Source organism: Mytilus edulis, chromosome 2, assembly GCF_963676685.1.
Source record: "Mytilus edulis chromosome 2, xbMytEdul2.2, whole genome shotgun sequence".
Lineage (NCBI taxonomy): Eukaryota > Metazoa > Mollusca > Bivalvia > Mytilida > Mytilidae > Mytilus > Mytilus edulis.
The window spans coordinates 8921212-8941285 of record NC_092345.1 but is presented as its reverse complement, the minus strand read 5'-3'; the positions used below and the strand labels follow the sequence as shown (position 1 = coordinate 8941285).

Sequence of the window (20074 nt, the reverse complement as noted above, 5' to 3'; positions counted from 1 at the left end):
ATATTAATGTTAAAAGAAATGAAATAATATTGCATATAAGATATAACTTTGCACTCAAAAGTGTAAATACTGCATTTTTTGTACATTTCATGATGAAATACGTAGTTTTTTAATGTTGCAAATCATAACAAAACATTTACGATGCTGTTCTATTCACTCCCTCTTATTTTCGTTTTAAGATAATTACATTTTAATTAATCTTTTGGACTTCTGTTAAAAACAATCTTTTAAGAGGAAACGATTAAATTATTCCGTAATGCAAATTGTGTTTGAAATCTAGAATTGACAAATAATTAATTAAATTTGGAGGTTAAACAAAAAGTAACAGCCAAGAGGGATGTTCATGCCAACAATCATTGTTTGAAAATGGAGGAAAGGGCACATGTGTCAGGAGACTGCAGCAACCTTTTCCAATTGGATATATGGATAAAAGGAAGTTATTGATAAACTGCTTGTTATTTTATTTCAATTTAGGTTTACACTTGAGATGAATGAAAGGAAATGTCATGACAAAGTAGAAATCATATTTAAATTAAACTTAAAACTGTGAGTTGAGTAACCATGAACTCTGCTAGAGGAGCAAAATCCCCTTCAAATCATGATCTCAATATATTTTTGGATAGACAGATTCAAAATAAATTGCTGGAAATTGATGATCAGTTGTGGCTGACTGATTACATGGTTGAATCAAAAGGAAACACTGAATTAAAAGTGCCAAAAACTATTAAAGTGACCAGGAATGAGGATGTGACAGGATGGTTTAGCAGTTCAAAATGTGTTCTACGCAAACTGGAAAAGGAGAAGCCAACTCCACAACCTATTACTTACTCATGGAGAGAACAAACACGATTAAAAAACTTGATTCAAAATAGTTTCGTGTTCAAACATTATCCTTACCATCAATCATATATTGAACAATATAGGGAAGAAAATTCTCAGTTAAGTGGAATTAAAACAGTAGCCCAAAAAGAATCCAATGAACCCCGAAAAATAGCAGTTCAAAATACTGCAACAATAACAAGTGCACAAAACAATACCACTGCATCAGGAAATATTTATTCACAGAATTCTGGTCAGAATATATGCAGCCATTGCAATCAACCATATACTGTTTCAACATCACAGCCTCTCATTACTGCAGCCTTTAGTTACACACGTAGAGAAACTACCTCCCTCTCAAATGGTGCTTGTAAATGTTCTCAATCTAATTCTAACCCCATTCCTCATTCATCAAGTTCTCATACTTGCACTAAACACAATCATCACCAACACAAAGATGTGGCTAGTTTAGCCTATAAGTATAAACTTTCCAAGGAAGCATTGATGCACAATATTGCATGGAAATCAGAATCCGACAATTCAAGTGAGCATGAAAGAGATTCATTTAAAACACCAAGAGTAGCATCTGGAAAAAGATCAGCTGGAAAAGCACCTACCAAAGTTACTGTGCCATCTCTACCAAATGGTCACAATAAAAACATTCAAACAGTTACTGTGTAAGTATATAAATACATTGAATCTTGCTAGTAAAAATAGACAGATTGTACATTGTAAGTCCTTCATGGGTAGTAAAAGTTGTTCTCAGTAATCAGAAAGCTGTTGGTAGTAAATTGCCAAGTCTGTACAAAACTGTTTAAGTTCGCCATGATATTATAGCTACATGTACTGGGCCACTGACCCCAATACAAGTTTTTTTCCACAAAAATTCTTTATACAATGTTATTTTACAGGTTGTTGCTAGATAACATGTACATGATGTATGTATTAAGGAATTTGTTTCTGGTCCTTCTACATTTTAACTCTCCTTTCAAATTCAAAATGACAAAAATTAAAGGCTTGTTACATGCATATTAATTGTGAAAACTTCAGCTATAATCATGATAATCATACATTTAAAATTTAACATTAATTTACCTCAAATATTCAGTTACAAATGAATGTCATGAACGTATACGTACATGTATGTCTTTGAGAAAAAAATCAAAAATCAAATGACATTCAGTTTTTAGATACAAATTGTATTTAAGACATTCATGTACACATACATGTACATATATTTTGTGTATTGAACATGTTGAAAATGATGTGTTTGTCACTTTTACTTTACATGATTTTTTTAAATTCTGAATTGATGTTTGAAGGACTTGTTGGACATTTTCTACATACATTTGTACATGTACACATATAACTGTCTCAAAAACCAGCCAAGGTACAAATGTACATTGTACAGTAATGAGGGGGAGGACAGGGGTAAGGGAGACAGGGAGAAAGGGAGTAGGAGAAAGGAGAAAGAGGGTGGGAGAAAGGAGAAAGGGGGTAGGAGAAAGGAGAGGAAGGCTGGGAGAAAGGAGAAAAAGTTGGAGAAAAAAATAAAATATGAAAAAATAAAATATCTCTCTTTTTTCCGGTAAATTAAAAAAAAAAAGTAAGGAGAAGAGGGGTAGGAGAAAGGAGAAGAGAGGTGGGAGAAGGGAGAAGGGTATCCCCTGTCCTCCCCCTCAGTAATATTGTAGTACAAAATGTATGTATATGACTATGAGAAAATATAAATTAGTTTTTGAACAACTATTGATTTAAAAAATGATCATTTGGTTATTGCTTTTCATGTTTTTATTATAGGTTTGTATCATTGAGCAGTTTAACATATATTCTTAAGGAAGTATTCAGATAAAACTTTTTCATATAGATTTCGATCAGAACTATTTAACAATTGATGAAAGAAGTGTATTGGAAAAACTTGTCATTCAATTCTGAAAATCTACAATTTGAATTTTGAAAGCCTTTACAATTTTTATTTTCACCTTTAAAGATTCTCAAATTTCTAAAATAGCATGCATACAAGAAACGAAAGGTAAACATGTTAAAGAAAATTGACAAGTTTATCCATTTAAAAAGTAACATTTGATGTGGATATCTGATAAAAAGCAAGAATGACCCACTGTCAGATGTCATTGTTATCAATTACAGAATAGGTTTACTTGCTTTTTCAAATATATGGTTAATTTGATGCCCCTGAAAAATCTTACAAAGCATTTACATACATTAAATAAAAGTCCTTTATTTAAAGTATTCTTGTACAGAATTATATAAAGTTTAAAAAATGAAGATTTACATCTGTATATACATGTATGCATATTAAAGTTTCAGATCCCTAATTATATATAATTTGCCTGTTTAATCATTCATAGAACAATATAATTTTACTCCATATATATATACTGTAATATACATGTACATGATAAATGTAAAAATAAATGCGTATACACTGTACATGTATATATATATTTAAAATCAGAGCAATTACAGACTGTTTTCTGAGAAAGAAAAAAAAAGCTAGAAATAACTACATTGTCATGATTGTATTCTATATTTACAAAAATATAGATACAGGTGATTTATTAATATTTGTTTTAAAAATAGTTTGTTAAAAGAATAGAACATTGTTGTTATTTCCTTTGCAAAGATGTAATTATGAAATGAAAATTTTCCAAAAGCTTCATACAAAATAGGATTATTCAGAATAAGGGCATGGTTGTTTTTAATCCAGATTATTATGATTCACTGTACATATATATATATATATGATATATACATATATATGCGCTATAAATCATACATTGTAATAAAGCATTATGTTCAGTAAATGACAAGCGTTTAAATAATTTTCACCTTGATCTATTTTTGATTTGACAGATAGAGTCCATTTTTCATCTATTTAATCAAATTCTCACACAAAAGAATCTATAAGCAAATAAGAGGATTAAAAGCTTACTTCAGAATGCTTACAGTTGTGGGAGAATAAGAGTAGTTGAAAATTTTGTGTGACATTCTAAGTGCACTTATAAAAACCCTTACGTTTACATGTAACACCAGGGAGAAACCTTTCAATTGATAAATATATATATTTTAAATTTATTCAAAGAGACTCTTCAGGTGCAAATAATGTTTTGATTAATTTATTACTTTAAAAAGCTAGAGATATATACATGATAAAATTTATAAATCACATACATATAATTACATACGTCCTACATATAATTACATACATGACATACATAGGTGTATGTAGAACTCAAAATTATCATGATTATAGAGCAAACATAAAAGTCTTAACTCTGTACGTATACCTTTCAACATTAACATGAACATTTGCAAGTCATGACAGCACATATTAAAAGTAAAAGTACTAGCATTGACTAGCATTCCATGCATGCATTTGTACTTACATGTATTCATACAGAATATTTACATGTAGTCTGGTAAATGGAATATAGACAAACAGTAGATCTACAATTAAACATGTACAAATATGTAAGTTAATATTTAGAATAGGACAATGATTGATGTCCTTCTATGTTTGTTGCAATTATTAGATTTGCAAATTAAATGCCTAAGAAAAATGTGAAAATGCATCAGACAATTTCTTCCTAAATTGTTATGATACAATGAAGGATGCATATATTTTTTGGGAACCCAAACATTGAAATGAAAACTTAACTAGAATCAGTATAAAGTGTTAAACATTGGTATAAATTCATTTATTTAAAGAGTTATCTCCCATCCATACAGTTAAAGTTTTCAGAAACCAATATAATATTTTGGGTAGATTTTCTTCAGTATGTAAAGGAGACAGAAATCGTTGTGTGACATGGTAAACAAATTGGGTAGCATTTACAGCCTATTGCATTGGTTGTGTAGGCAAAGGTTATATCTTTGGTTAGCTTGCTTGCTAGCTGAACCGTGAAGTCATTATTAGGTATGGTATTTTACCCTCCTTTCCTTGACAACAGAAACCATTTGAAAATCAACCTTGAAAAAAGGACATAGATTTCAGTCTCATGATGTCACAAGACACATATTTCAGACTTGTCGCTATAGACTATAATCCGAATTACTTTACGGTGTGTGATATTGAAAATGCCATACAATATTCTTTAAAGGGGCCTTGGTGGCCGAGTGGTCTAATAGTTATACTGTAATCACTAGCCAGTCAACACTGAAGTTGTGAGTTTGAACCCTGTTGGTGAAGATGCCTCAACTCAAATCTTAAATGACTAGGATTGTCAGTTTTCCTATCTAAGGTCGTGGTTTTCTGCGGGCACTCCGGCCAATTTCCACCAATAAAAACTGGCCACCACAAAATAGGCTAGATGCGGTTCTTAAAATTGGTGTTGAGGCCACAATTAAAAATATTTTGATTTGTCCAATTTGACCAAACCCTACCCAAAGGATTAGACAGTGGGTAGGTAGGTAGGCATTTTCTTTTTTTTTTCAAAAAGAGAAATTGAAGTATCGGGTGTTTATTAGTCTTCATGCCTATCTGATTAAAAAAAAACTTCTTCAAATCAGGACAATAAAAGAATTTGAGTAGGCAGCTTTTTTCTTGGTAGGTAGCGTTTGGGCAAACAAACCTATTCTTTTTTATGGCCTTATTAAAACACAAAAAAACAAACCAATTGTTTTACATTATATTATTTTATTCATGAACACATGTATGTAGAGCCTAGGTGGTCAAGTGGTCTAGCACATTGGATACAGTGCAAGAGGTGGTCAAGTGGTCTAGCACATCGGATACAGTGCAAGAGGTGGTCAAGTGGTCTAGCACATCAGATACAGTGCAAGGTGATTTGGTGCTAGTGCCTGCCATGATCTCTCAGTAGCGCGAGTTTTGAATCTGGGTGAGGGAAGACCAATAAAATTGCGAAAGCAAATTTACAGATCTAACATTGTTGGGCTGATGTTTAGACGAACTATTTATGCCATACTAAGTATTTTCTAATGACCCTCACTGCATAGAACAATTTCATTTCACCTTATTTAATTATGTGACTAACAGATAGATAAATTAAATGTTTGTTAGCATTCGCAGCAATTGAATTTTTGTGAAATAATCTAAATCAATTAAATGGCAGACTAAAATACCATTTAAATTCTTCTGTTTAACATTGTTTGAGGGCAAACATAATATTAAACTCTATTAACTTTGATCTTAAAAAGATACCAGCGACTGGTATAAATGTATAATATTTAAGGCCTCCTGAAACTCGACCAATGGTGTTGATTCATGTATGCTTATCTCAGATCAAAAACGGCATTTAATTTACCAAAGAGATTTCAGTTTATTTGAATTGTCACTGAGATAACCTGATTTCAAATGTTCTCGGAAGGTCATACATGTCAAGCCCTTTACATTTAATCTGTTGTGTAAAAAAGTTGTTCTGCTGATAGTTGATACAAGTCCATGATCGATCATGTCAGTACCAGTCTGAAGTGACAAGGTGTTCCAATTCGATAGTTTGTGGACTTTTCTATTTACTTGTGAAATTGAATTATTAAGACTGTATTCAGTCCATTAAATAAATGTATGTGAAATTGATAAGAAATTTAGTGTAAATATTATTTAAAATATAGATTATAATCCTCTTAAAGAATTATTTACAGTGCATATGAAATATAAATTTTCATTATGACAAATCAATAGGTATATTGAAATTGAATGAAATAAAAGGGATATATACATTTTGTATGTAAATAAAATATTATTTCTATACATTTGGTAACATTAATCCTTTTGAATAAGTTAATGTTATGTTTCCTTTCTCTGAATATATTTTATTTTGAAATTACATTGCATTCTACATGTGTTCTGTTTGTTTGACAAATGTAATTGAAATATTTATTGAATAATAAAAGTTTATGATTTATAGAATTTCATAACACTAATATAAATGGACATAACATTAAAACCCCTTATCGCAATTTAGTCCATAAAAAAAAAAAGTTACTTAAGACAACTAAGAAAAAGTTTTAGTATTATAAATCAAATGAAAGAGATAAAATTGAGAATAGAAGTGGGGAATGTGTCAAAGAGACAACAACCTGACCAAAGAGCAAAACAAAAGAGCATTTATATCATTGTAGGGGCAGATAACACAAAAATCTGAACAACATGCATTTATTTCTTGGTCTATTATCGCTAAACCTGTTAATTGCAGCTTTAAACATGTTGAATGGCATTTTCCCTGTTCTTAATTAACACAATATTAATAGACAGAGACAAAGGAGTAGGTCCAGTAATTATATAAGACCCCTTTTTGGTCCCAACATATAGCAGTTTTCAAAATTGTTTAAATGTAAACTGTTACTGTTAGTTATTTATTGGAAAGTAGAATGCTTCTGTTATATAAATATGGGCTGGTTTTGACAATACAATACACATATATTGGGCACTAGCATCATTAAGTCATGCTTAATTACTGAAATCTTCACAATTTTATCATTTTAGTTAAATTTAAGATGGTTTCCATCTTAAATAAAAGAGGCCACATTTGTGTTCATTCTTAATATTGAAATGTAAGTTGATGATAATACACATCATACATACATGTATAAAGGTTGAGGATGGAATTTCATTTTTGACAAAAACATTTTTTTGGAATATTTGATAGATTTTTCCTATTTAAGCTTGAATCAAAGCGTTTTTAATGACTAAATTAGTAAAAATCTTTCACATTAATTAATTGAATCAACTGAAATAGACACTGAAGTTTTAAAAAAGTGTCTAAAATCTTTCGTCAGATGAACCTGAAATTTAAGGCCAAACTCAGCCCTTACCGGACGTAACTCCTTTAAAGATGGCTAAATTCCTGTACAAATGTTTACCACTAAAACAAACCTAAAAGTTTTAAAGATATATGTGGTCTTCGGCTGTTGTCTGCTCTTTGGTCTCTTTGACATTCCCCATTTCCATTCTCAAGTTTATATCAGGTTTTTTTATAAATATTTTCAGTATAAATGCATAACTTAATTAGCAAGTCGTGATATATACATGTATTTAGAACTATGTAAAAAAGCCTATGTTCCTCCAACAATTTTTTATATTTTACCTAAGTGAATTAACTATGTACACTTTATTTGGAATTTCTATTAAAAAAAAACAACAGACATGTTTCTCAGATCTTTAGTTGGATTGTTGTCTCTTTGACACATTCCCCATTTCCTTTCTCAAGTTTAGTTAACAAAAATTCTTTAGTTAAATGTTAATTTCAAAAATTGATTTATTTTTTTTTTAAGAAAATATGTAAATTTTGTTTAATGGTAAATCAAGACTATATGCAAACCACCATTTTAATCTGATCAGCATTTTTACCTCCAGCTCTTGGCGACTTCCACGGTAAGTTGTAATTGGCGAAGGAAGAAACTCTTTAACTTCTTAATTCTTACATTTAATGTCCTACTATGTATAGCTTGTAGTATATAAACCACAGCATGTTTCATAGCTTTTTCTCTCACCAATGTGTAAACAAGAATCCTGAGATTTATTTAGCATTGTATATATGGTGGTAGTGTCACATGATTGTCACTTGTTTGTGTATTGAGTAATGGGTATTTAATTCATACAGTTTGATGAGTAGAAGTTGATGTTTATATGTTATAATCAATCATATCATAATTAAGAATCAATTAAATTGGCATATATATATATATTTTATTTTAAATCTGGGCAATAATGAATTGAATTGTGAGCCCAAATTTATGCAAGCTGTCACCTGTAGGTCTTTTTATGTAATCTCTTTCTGCTTGGTAGTAATTTTATCCCCCTTTTTGTTCTTCAATTCATGACTAAATTTTCTCACTTTTCTCTACTTTTGCTGTTGTGGTGGCATTAAGAAATGCACGCATGTGCATGTAAGAAACAGCTGCAAATCATTCATTTTGTTTTAAAAACGTCCAATATGTCTTCTTTCCAGTAAATACATTAAACCTATCTACTTACTATAAAACATAACACAAACTTGTGCTTGTTGACTTGGGTGAGTATACTGCATAGAATTAAAAACACATACATTTTAATTATTGAAGCATCAGAAAGCCTCATGTTTTACAGATATCTTCTGTTTGTCAGGCATGTCATTCAGCAATGAAGGAATATATATATCCCTTTTCTCTGTATGATTTTGGATTATTTTTTGTATCTGGTTTATATTTAATAGTTTTAGATTTTTTATGTATAATTTATGTTTAGAATGAATCTTCAAAAGAGGTATAGTTTGTTTAGATTTCTGTTCAGTAGTTTGTGACTGTTTTGTTATGAACATTGTTTGTCAGTAGGGCTAACACAAAGTTAATACTATCAACAATAATAACTTAATCTGATCAGACTAATAACCAAAAGAATTAGATATAATAATTTGCAATACGACTTAGTTTCATTGTCTAAGTGTCTTTTAAATGTTTTGTTGTTTAGCGCTTAAACTTTTTACAATAATATATAGCATAAATACTGTACTAAAATGTTTCAAGAAATTCACAAAATTTGTCATGGTGTAACTAAAAAAAAAGCTCATGATTTGACTTTTAATCTGTTTTATAATGTTCAAGAAATCTCTCTTAATGTAACTAGTTAAATGGTGTAGTTCACAAAATCTTTCATAGTGTAGCTCTCAGAATGTTTTATGGTGAAAATAACTAAATATTTCATGTTGTAGCTCATAAAATATTTCATGGTGTAACTCATAAATGTTTCATTGTGTAACTCAAAATATTTCATGGTGTAACTCAATATGTTTCATGACTTATCTAAAAAAAAAATGTTTCATTATATATAAATATATGGTTCATTGTGTGACTCATAAATTTTTCTTTGTGTAACCCATAAAATGTTTCAAGGTGTAATTCATTAAATGTTTCATGGTGTAACCTGTAAAATGTTTCATGGTGTAACCAATAAAATTTCATGGTGTTACTCACACAATGTTTCATGGTGTACTGTAACTCATATAATGTTACATGGTGTAACTTATAAAATGTTTCATTGTGTAACTCACAAAATGTTTCATGATGTATAACTCATAAATGTTTCATGGTGTAACTCATATAATGTTACATGGTGTAACTTATGGAATGTTTCATTGTGTAACTCATATAATGTTACATGGTGTAACTTATAAAATGTTTCATTGTGTAACTCATTAAATGTTTCATGGTGTAACTCATTAAATGTTTCATGGTGTAATTCATTTATTGTTCAAGGTGTAACTCATAAAATGTTTCATTGTGTAACTCATTAAATGTTTCATGGTGTAATTCATTAATTGTTTCATGGTGTAACTCATAAAATGTTTCATTGTGTAACTCATTAAACGTTTCATGGTGTAAATCATAAAATGTTTCATGGTGTAACTCATAAAATGTTTCATGGTGTAACGCATAAAATGTTTCATGGTGTAACTCATAAAATGTTTCATGGTGTAACGCATAAAATGTTTCATGGTGTAACTCATAAAATGTTTCATGGTGTAACTCATAAAATGTTTCATGGTGTAACGCATAAAATGTTTCAAGGTGTAACTCATAAAATGGTTCATGGTGAAACTCATAAAATATTTCCTGGTGTAACTCATAAAATGTTTCATGGTGTAAATCATAAAATGTTTCATGGTGTAAATCTTTAATTGTTTTATGGTGTAACTCATATAATGTTACATGGTGTAAATCTTTAAATGTTTCATGGTGTAACTCATATAATGTTACATGGTGTAACTCATATAATGTTACATGGTGTAACTTATAAAATGTTTCATTGTGTAACTCATTAAATGTTTCATGGTGTAAATCATTAAATGTTTCATGGCGTAATTCATTAATTGTTTCATGGTGTAACTCATAAAATGTTTCATTGTGTAACTCATTAAATGTTACATGGTGTAAGTCATTACATGTTTCATGGTGTAACTCATATAATGTTACATGGTGTAACTCATTAAATGTTTCATGGTGTAATTCATTAACTGTTTCATGGTGTAACTCATAAAATGTATCATTGTGTAACTCATTAAATGTTTCATGGTGTAAATCATTAAATGTTTCGTGGTGTAACTCATTTAATGTTTCATGGTGTAACTCATTTAATGTTATATGGTGTAATTCATTAAATGTTTTATGGTGTAACTCATTAAATGTTTCATTGTGTAACTCATTAAATGTTTCATGGTGTAACTCATTAAATGTTTCATGGTGCAACTCACAAAATATTTCATGGTGTAACTTATAAAATATTTCATGGTGTAACTTATAAAATGTTTCATGGTGTAACTTATAAAATATTTCATGGTGTAACTTATAAAATGTTTCATGGTGTAACTTATAAAATGTTTCATGGTGTAACTCATTAAATGTTTCATGGTGTAACTCATAAAATGTTTGATTGTGTAACTCATTAAATGTTTTCCAACACTCAGGTGAAAAATTATGATAGCAACTTTCCTTGCATTACGTAAACATGTTGCGCCTGTCTTTTGCTCAACAAAAACTTCTATTCTTTCAATATTCATAAGGTTTAAAGCATCACATTGAAAAGCAATGCTCATATGCTGTTTTGTATAACATGCTGAATTTTATTTTTGAATTTGGTTACTTTGTTTGACGTTACTTTATCAAAGTTGTTCTCTTTGCATTGCTAATAACCTAGATTTGCTTGAATATTAAAAATTAATATTAAACAGACAAAAGTAAATGATATTGACCTATTTGTATTGGTCACTGGTTACAGTTCATTTTAGTTCATCCACATAATACAAGATATCAATGAATCAATGAATTTTATAAGGGATGATTAAGTCAATATATTTGCTGAGTCCTTAGGATGAATATATTTTTTTCATGCACAAATTGTATCATGCGCTTAATTAAAAGACATAAATTATCTTATCAAAAGATTTTTTTCTCAGGCTCAAAATTAACCTTTATGATGTTTCCTTTGATAAAACAGGTTGCTATGCATTGGACAGAAATATTCAATGTTATTAAAGTTAATGTAGCTTTTTATCAAAGAAAGCACAGTCACTTGAATTTCTATCCATAAATGATAAATAAAAAAAATAATACCATATAGGGCCCTATACTGCGCATGAATACATGTATAATTTTTTGTTTTTTATCCCCTGCATAGTTTCAATGGTGTTAAGGTTTACTCTTGTCCAGCTATATATTTCCAAATTGGTTCAGTTTTTAAATGAATTTGAGTGATTGCAAAGAATGTTACTATAATATCTGGAGTCCTCCAATAAATGTAAATGTCAGGATCATCAAAGATTCCAAGAAGCTACATCCAAACAAAATAGTTCTTGCCAGTAATATTAATTCGATCTCAAACTTTTTTTTTCTTCAACCAAAGTTGATTAATTTTAAGAACAAAATTCAAATTTCAAATACCCAAGTATTGTAATTATATTTTAAAAGATGTTATTAAATTTTACATGGGATGCAATTTAAATAAGGACCAAATCAATACCATTTTATTGGTAAAAGTTGCAAATACAGATTTCATGATGTTCTCTTAGTAACATTAATGTGGGACTGGAATCAAATTCGTTGACGTTTAATATGAAGTAATTATATATTTTTGATGAAAATATAATTTCATTTAATGATAATGTCAATGCATTACAATATGACTGATTATTTTCAGGCTTCAAAGTACAATAATGTTACCAATTAAACATAGTTTACTTCCTCTGTAAAACAAGAATACAATCTTAAAACAATTTTCTCCATATTTAATTAAACATAGATTTTACAAGATCTGTATTCACGACCTTCCACAATCAATTATTTATGTAAATGTTCATGAATAAAATATTTCTCACTGATAAAATCACCAATTACATTGATTCTAAATAGCAATAAAAAAAAGTTCTTCCGATTTTGTATAAAGTATCTCTTGACCCTTGCTTTCTATTTTTCATCACCAAATATCTCGGTCAGGTAAGTGATGATAGAAAATCAATTTCACTGATGCACTTATAATCCTTCAAAATATTGCAATTTTAATTTTAATTGTAAATAATAAAAGTTATGAAAGAAATATTATTTTTACAGTTGAAGTTTGACGTCATTCATTGTTGATTCAATTAATTATGAGTAATCGGCATAAATTTGAGGCTATTAAATGCCATAAGAGCATCTATAGAATTTTCCTATTTATGGAAGTTACACAAACTGAAAAAAATAACCTGAAAGGATGATTAATGTATAAACCAAATATTTCTTTTTGATACCATGTTTGAAATATTGTATAGGACAAACCTTTAATAGCTGAAAGTGATAATTTGGGAACCTGCAGGTGATTTTTAAAAACATATTTTCAAAGATTATAGCTAATTTATTTTAAATGATTTCGAACTTTACATACTAGCTTCTTACTCGTATGAAAATTGGTCCTACACCAAGCTATTCAAGAAAAGCATTCCTTACTATTACAATTTTACAGTAATTTTCTTGCAGCAAAAACTTAGGTTAGCTTTACAAAATGTCTACTTTCAATGAATTATTTTCTTGAATGATGGCATGGTGACATTTGATAAAATGTCTTAATGCCAAAAGATTAGGGTATATGCTGTTAATTTACACCAGAATATTTTCAGATACCTTTTCGTGTTAAAACCATTTTCAGTTATCTTTTTGTAGAGATTAGTTATTCTAGATTTCTTAAATTGTTTTTTGTATTCATATAAGAGAAGGTCTGTGTTTGACCAGTATTCACTACACTTTATACTAAAGTTGTTTTTTTAGTCCCGAAAATAAATTGCTTGCTGCAGATATCAGTTGGTTTATAAATGCAATTAATTATTAAGAAAATATCCTCTATATTTTTCAGCCAACAGATTTCTCAGGGAAAGCCTAGTGGTGATGGTCTTTCTGTAGCTACAACCCAACAGAATTTACGTGCTTTAGATGCTCTCAGCTGTGTTGCAGCAGAAAAACAGGTCTGTAAAATACTGGTTTCCTGTTGATATTTAAGTATGACGACAGGTTGATCAGATGATCTGTTATGTTGTGTTTGATCAGCTTTGTTTGTAAGGACTGGCAATGTTGATATTATTTTATGTGTTAATGTTATACCTAAGCTATAATTTTTAGCTTTATTTGCTAGAAGTTTGCAAGTGATTTATAAGCTTTTCTGGTTGTTTTTTTATATCCAAAGGGGTGGTTTGAGCTTTAGCTATTATTTGTCCATCCTTTATCCATTGTAGCTGTTTTTCATCATCATCATCAGTCTCTTATCCTTTAAAACCATGCCAGACCAATGGTAACTGAACAGATGTTTGGTTCCAATCATAAGGTTACTTTTACTTGTAATTATGACTATGGAACTAAAGCAAATTAAATAGGCTGTTTTCTGATCAAAATTTTCAGTAAATCTTGGGTACATGTATATAGGTTTTAAGATGATTCATTGTAAATTATATTGTTATTAACTTTAAAGTTTCAAATGTTATGCTACTTAAATATGTTATTAAAAAATTGTGAGGATCATTTTAGAATATGATAAACGATCTTCTTGCCCCAGTCATATATACCTTTACTTAAAAGAATTAAAGGGGGATACAAACAAAGCAGAATTAACAAAAAGCTTGTGGAATGATAATTACAAAGATTGTGTATTGTTAAGGTAGCACAATACAAAGATTTTTTCACCCCAAATCAGACAACATTAAACTGATGTAATTCATTTCATCCTTCTTTATATTTTATAAATGAGGTACCAAAAGAAAAAATAAAGATTAATCTTTCAAATTGTGATAATTTCATTATGACATAATTATTACATAATTAAGTATTATGTAATAAGTTGCTTTATTGTGATGTCCACACTTGAATGAATTTGTTCTTCATAGCATCCCAAAATATTTTATAGATTCTTGTACAACACAGCTCCACCTCCAAAACTGTGTCTCAGATTTCCAAAAACACCAATAGAACAAATTTTATACCCAATTGAATTTAGTGGTCTCTTATGAATTGATGTTGCAAACTTCATTGAAGATTTATGAGAGAATGAAATACAATAAGAAAAATCTGAGACACTGTTTTGGAGGTCAAACTGTGTTGTGCAAGAATCTATAAAATATTTTGGGATGCTATGAATAACAAAGAAGCTAAATTCATTATGTTGATAATTATGTAATAATGAAATTATCACAATTTGAAAGATTAATCATTCTTCTTTCTTTTGATACCTCATTTATAAAATTTAAAGAAAGATGAGTGGAATTACATCAGTTTAAAGATGTCTGATTGGGGATGAAAAATCTTTGTATTGTGCTACCTTAAATAGTTGTAAGACTATACTATCATTTACTATATATATACAAGATTGCTAACATGAATGTAGAAATATTTAATATTTATATTTCTTAACCAGAAATATACAGCAGAATTGACTAAATTTTTCCACTCCATGTTATAAGGTAAAATATTTGTATAGAATTTTAAGGGATCTTTCACGCTATTTTGTTAATAGTCAAATTTAGAAATGGTGAAGTATGTTATAATTGTAGCGGTGGATGTTAGACAAGTTAGATCAGCATAGGAATCAGGGTTCCAAAGTCTGTAGAATTATAGGAATCAGGGTTCCAAAGTCTGTAGAATATACAGAAACACAATGATTGTAACTGGAGACAGTTTATCAATCTTCAAAAGTAGACACAACCTTTATGGAAATACATAACATTCAGACCTATCCACTGACCTGTTAGATGTTAACCATGTCTCTGTATGGTATGGGAACATACCAATCTTCCTGTATCTGGTTTTAAGTTTTGGTTCAATAGTAGTTTATCATAAAGTTGTGTTCACCTAAACTTAGTACAAACATTTTTTTTATGTGAACCATTTTTGTGGAGCCTGCGACTTTTGTCGCAGAAAGCTCGACATAGGGATAGTGATCCAGCGGCGGCGGCGTTAGCTTACTTCTTAAAAGCTTTGTATTTTAGAAGGTGGAAGACCTGGATGCTTCATTCTTTGTATATAGATGCCTCATGTTACGAAGTTTCCGTCAGTCACATGTCCAATGTCCTTGACCTCATTTTCATGGTTCAGTGACTACATGAAAAAAAAAATAAGATTTTTTGTAACGTTAAATTCTCTCTTATTATAAGTAATAGAATACCTATATTTGGTATGTGCGTACCTTGCAAGGTCCTCATGCCTGTCAGACAGTTTTCACTTGACCTTGACCTTATTTCATGGATCAGTGAACATGGTTAAGTTTTAGTGGTCAAGTCCATATCTCAGATACTATAAGCAATAGGTCTTGTATATTTGGTGTATGGAAGGACTGTTAGGTGTATATGTCCAACTGGCAAGTGTCATATGACCTTAAACCTCATTTTCATGGTTCAGTGGTTATAGTTAAGTGTTTGTGTTTTGTCTATATTACTTATACTGTATGCAATAGGTCTACTATATTTAGTGTATGGAATGATTGTAAGATGTATATGTCTAGCATGCAGGTGTCATCTGACCTTGACCTTATTTTCATGGTTCAGTGGTCAAAGTTAAGTTTTTGTGTTTTGGTCTGTTTTACTTATACTGTATGCAGGAGGTCTACTATATTTGGTGTATGGAATGATTGTAAGGTGTACATGTCTAGCGTGCAGGTGTCATCTGACCTTGACCTCATTTTCATGGTTCAGTGGTCAAAGTTACGTTTTAGAGTTTTGGTATTTTTTCTAATACAATATGCAATAGGTCAACTGTATTTGGTGTATGGAAATATTTTATGATCTATATGTCAGTCGCGCAGGTTTTATTTGACCTTGACCTCATTTTCACGGTTCATTGCTCAGTGTTTAGTTTTTGTGTTTTGATAAGTTTTTCTTTAAAAACTATAAGCAATAGGTCAACTATATTTGTTGTATGGAAGAATTGTTAGCTGTACATGTCTGCCTGGCATGGTTCATCTGACCTTGACCTCATTTTCATGGTTTATTGGTCAAAGTTTAGTTTTCTTGGTTAATGTTACGTTTATGTGACAGTTGTAATAAAGCTTTATATTTAGGACTATCAACTTACTATCAATGTTTAGTAAAGAAGGCGAGACATTTCAGCGTCTGCACTCTTGTTAAAATATATACCAAATAAAGGATTTGACAAGGATTTCACTGCTCACTAAACTTTTGATATATATATATGTGTGTCATTTGCAGATATTGTCCTGTAAAATTGACAAAATTATTGTCAATTTAACCTTGTTTGTATAGAATTCAATCTACAAAATACATGCATATGTTGCACATGATGAAGCATTCACAGTACATCATCACACACATCGTAACTGTTTGTAAATGAAATTTACCTTTTCACATTATCACTATTGATGAGCATGCTCACTGTTACTTTATCAGCGTAAGACACGTCCATACAGCACAGTACAAGTACGAGCACTCGGTCACATTCTGATGGACACAATCAAGGGAGTGGGTATAAAACCACCAGACTCTAGACTCATGTACACTGCTATGGATTTTTCACGATCCAAAAGTGAAGTATGTTTTGAGGATTTTTATCTCACCTCTAGTACTAGTCTTCCCATAGTGCACTTTGTTTTGGATGGAGCTTTATACTAGTCTTCTCACACATAGTATAACATTTTTTTAATGTAGACATTTTTTAATAGTATAATATTTAAAATTTAGACTTTTTGTTATCTTATTTTATAACATATTTTCTGCATGATATAAATGCACACTATTATTCATGAATAATTGAAAGTGTGAAGGGAGAAATGATTTGTATGTGGGAAATTATGAAACAGTTGATTTTTGCTCTTACAATGAAGACTAACCAACCATCTCCTATTACCAACCCTCATTGGTAGTCAAGGTTGTTAACCACTCCCAGCTCCCCTTTAGTAGTTTCCTATTTCTACCAACCAACCAATTTTGATTTACACCTTAAGTGCATATATAGTTTATATAAATATTTCCTGGAAAACACATGTACAAAATTTTTATCCACTTTTCAGTCAATAGCAAAATGATAACAATAGCACACAACTTTGATATTTTATATATGATGATGTTGATGGGGGATTTACTGAATAGAAAATAATGGACAAAACATAAAAAAAAAATACAGAAAAATGGACCCAAAAAAAAAAGAACAGAGAATAGTGAAGTGCTTAAATATAAAGAAAAAAGGGCAAAAATTAATAAACTCATAGATACCAGGGTTGAATTTTTGTATTTATGCCAGACGCGATTAAAAATAAAGCATAGAGAAATTTTTAAAAATTTTATAAAAAAAATAAGGAATTCAGAAATGAAGGCTCCCCATTAGGACTCTCATATTATATGTTATATAAAAAAATATTAGTACTATCATTTAGTAAATGTTTCGATGAAAATAAAACAGTTTATTCGGGAGAAATATCCATTCTGTAATTTTGTAATCTAAAACTAAACCGCTAATGTGTGCATATTTTAAAATTAATTTTGAAGAAATATAAAACTTGCATGTCTACAGTTTAATAATTTAATATACATCTCCTAACCAACATTTTTTCCTTTACATATGATAGCATACAGCCAACTTTTCTATAAAAATAACCAATTCACCCCTGACATATACATCTTGGCTGAAACTTTGTATTACATCTCTGTAAATCCCATGTAAGACAGCTTATCAACAATATTGATCAATATCAGATTATTAAAATATGATTGTTTATCACATCCATATATAGGAAAAATCTTGAGCTTATATCTCAGTCTCATAATTCATATTGGATTTAAGGAGAATGTACTTTTATTTATAAACGCATGCAGTTTATGTCAGACTTTGAATAGAATCAAAAGTGTTCTTTTTCACCCTATGATTTGTATGTAGATTATTGATATAAAACTGTTTTCATATATTACTGCTTTTAACTAGTAGAAAATCATACCACTTTAAACTTTCAGAAACATTATAAACGTAACAGAAGACAGATTTAGATAAAAGGCAATTTCAGAATCTGTATGCATTCTGGGTATATATTTTTTTTTTAAAGTGTACAACAAAACACTTTGATTACCCACAATCCTTTTGTTCCTAAAACAGTGAATTAACTACTGGTACTGTAAAAGTAATCATTTTATTGATGTCCAGAGGATAAGGCCTTCAGATATAACATTGTTTGTTACCCAAGTTTACTAACATGTCCTGCAACATGAAAGTAAAATTTGTAGTTCCACAGGTTAAACTGATGTGGGATCCCTCTGTTGTGTTAGTTTATTATGTTTTGTATGTAAAAGACATGGAAACGTTATAGATCTTTTTATTTAGTTCATGACTTTGTAGATGTATAAATATAAACTTGCAAAGATTTGTTGTAAAAATGTGAGTACTTTCAGGACAGACCTTTGCCAACAGTATTGCAGGTACTGTGTTAAATCTCCATCACACAAACTAATGTTGTTTTAATGAAGAAAATCAATACTTTACACAATAACATACATACAATATTCAGTATATTTATTGAATTAACAAATTGTGAAAAGATTTCTCATGATGTTGTACATAACAATCACTTAGTTTCACTTGACTCAGATATTCCTGTTTCCTCTAACATTTGGGTGAAAACATGTTGATTCCTCTTTGCAGACAATTTTGAACAGTTTTCCCATAAGATCATTAAACAACTGAAAAAGAAATCAAACACTGTATAGATTACTAAACAGTCTAGTTTCAAAATGGCTGACCCTTGTGGATAAGATTTTAGTTCAAGCCTCTGTATAGATTACTAAACAGTCTAGTTTCAAAATGGCTTACCCTTGTGGATAAGATTTTAGTTCAAGCCTCTGTATAGGTTACTAAACAGTCTAGTTTCAAAATGGCTAACCCTTGTGGATAAGATTTTAGTTCAAGCCTCTGTATAGATTACTAAACAGCCTGATTTCAAAATGGCTGACCCTTGTGGATAAGATTTTAATTTAAGCCTCTCTAGAGATTGGAAATCTGCATTCACTTATGGAAGACTAAGGAGATGTGGTATGACTACCAGTGAGACACCTATCTACCAGAGAGTCAAAAGAAAGAGTTAGACGATAATAGAAGTAAACAGCAGAACTACAGATTGCTTGCCATATAGCCTTGAATAATGAGGTGGAAACATACTTTATAACAGGTTTTAACACATCCATTATCAATAAAAAAAAAAAAAAATATTTTTTAAATATCCTTTTGCATATGTTTTAAATCCAGCATTTCTATTTTTCAAGTTAACTAGTAAGACAATGATTAACATCAC

General features: G+C 29.9%; 1 protein-coding gene across 3 annotated transcripts in view; it reads left to right on the top strand.

Moving 5' to 3' along the window:
- The first annotated feature begins 152 nt into the window (after positions 1-152).
- Positions 153-20074, top strand: part of LOC139511391 (uncharacterized) — a 28325-nt gene continuing 8403 nt past the window's right edge. Inside the window, exons 1-5 of one of the 3 annotated variants that reach the window (XM_071298088.1) lie at positions 153-1496; positions 8156-8173; positions 13658-13766; positions 17190-17330; positions 19179-19205. In XM_071298088.1, coding sequence (XP_071154189.1) covers positions 562-1496; positions 8156-8173; positions 13658-13766; positions 17190-17330; positions 19179-19205 — 1230 coding nt within the window. In that variant the 5' untranslated portion in view covers positions 153-561. The remainder of the gene's footprint in view (positions 1497-8155; positions 8174-13657; positions 13767-17189; positions 17331-19178; positions 19206-20074) is intronic. The other 2 variants (XM_071298090.1, XM_071298089.1) reach the window with 2 other exon arrangements.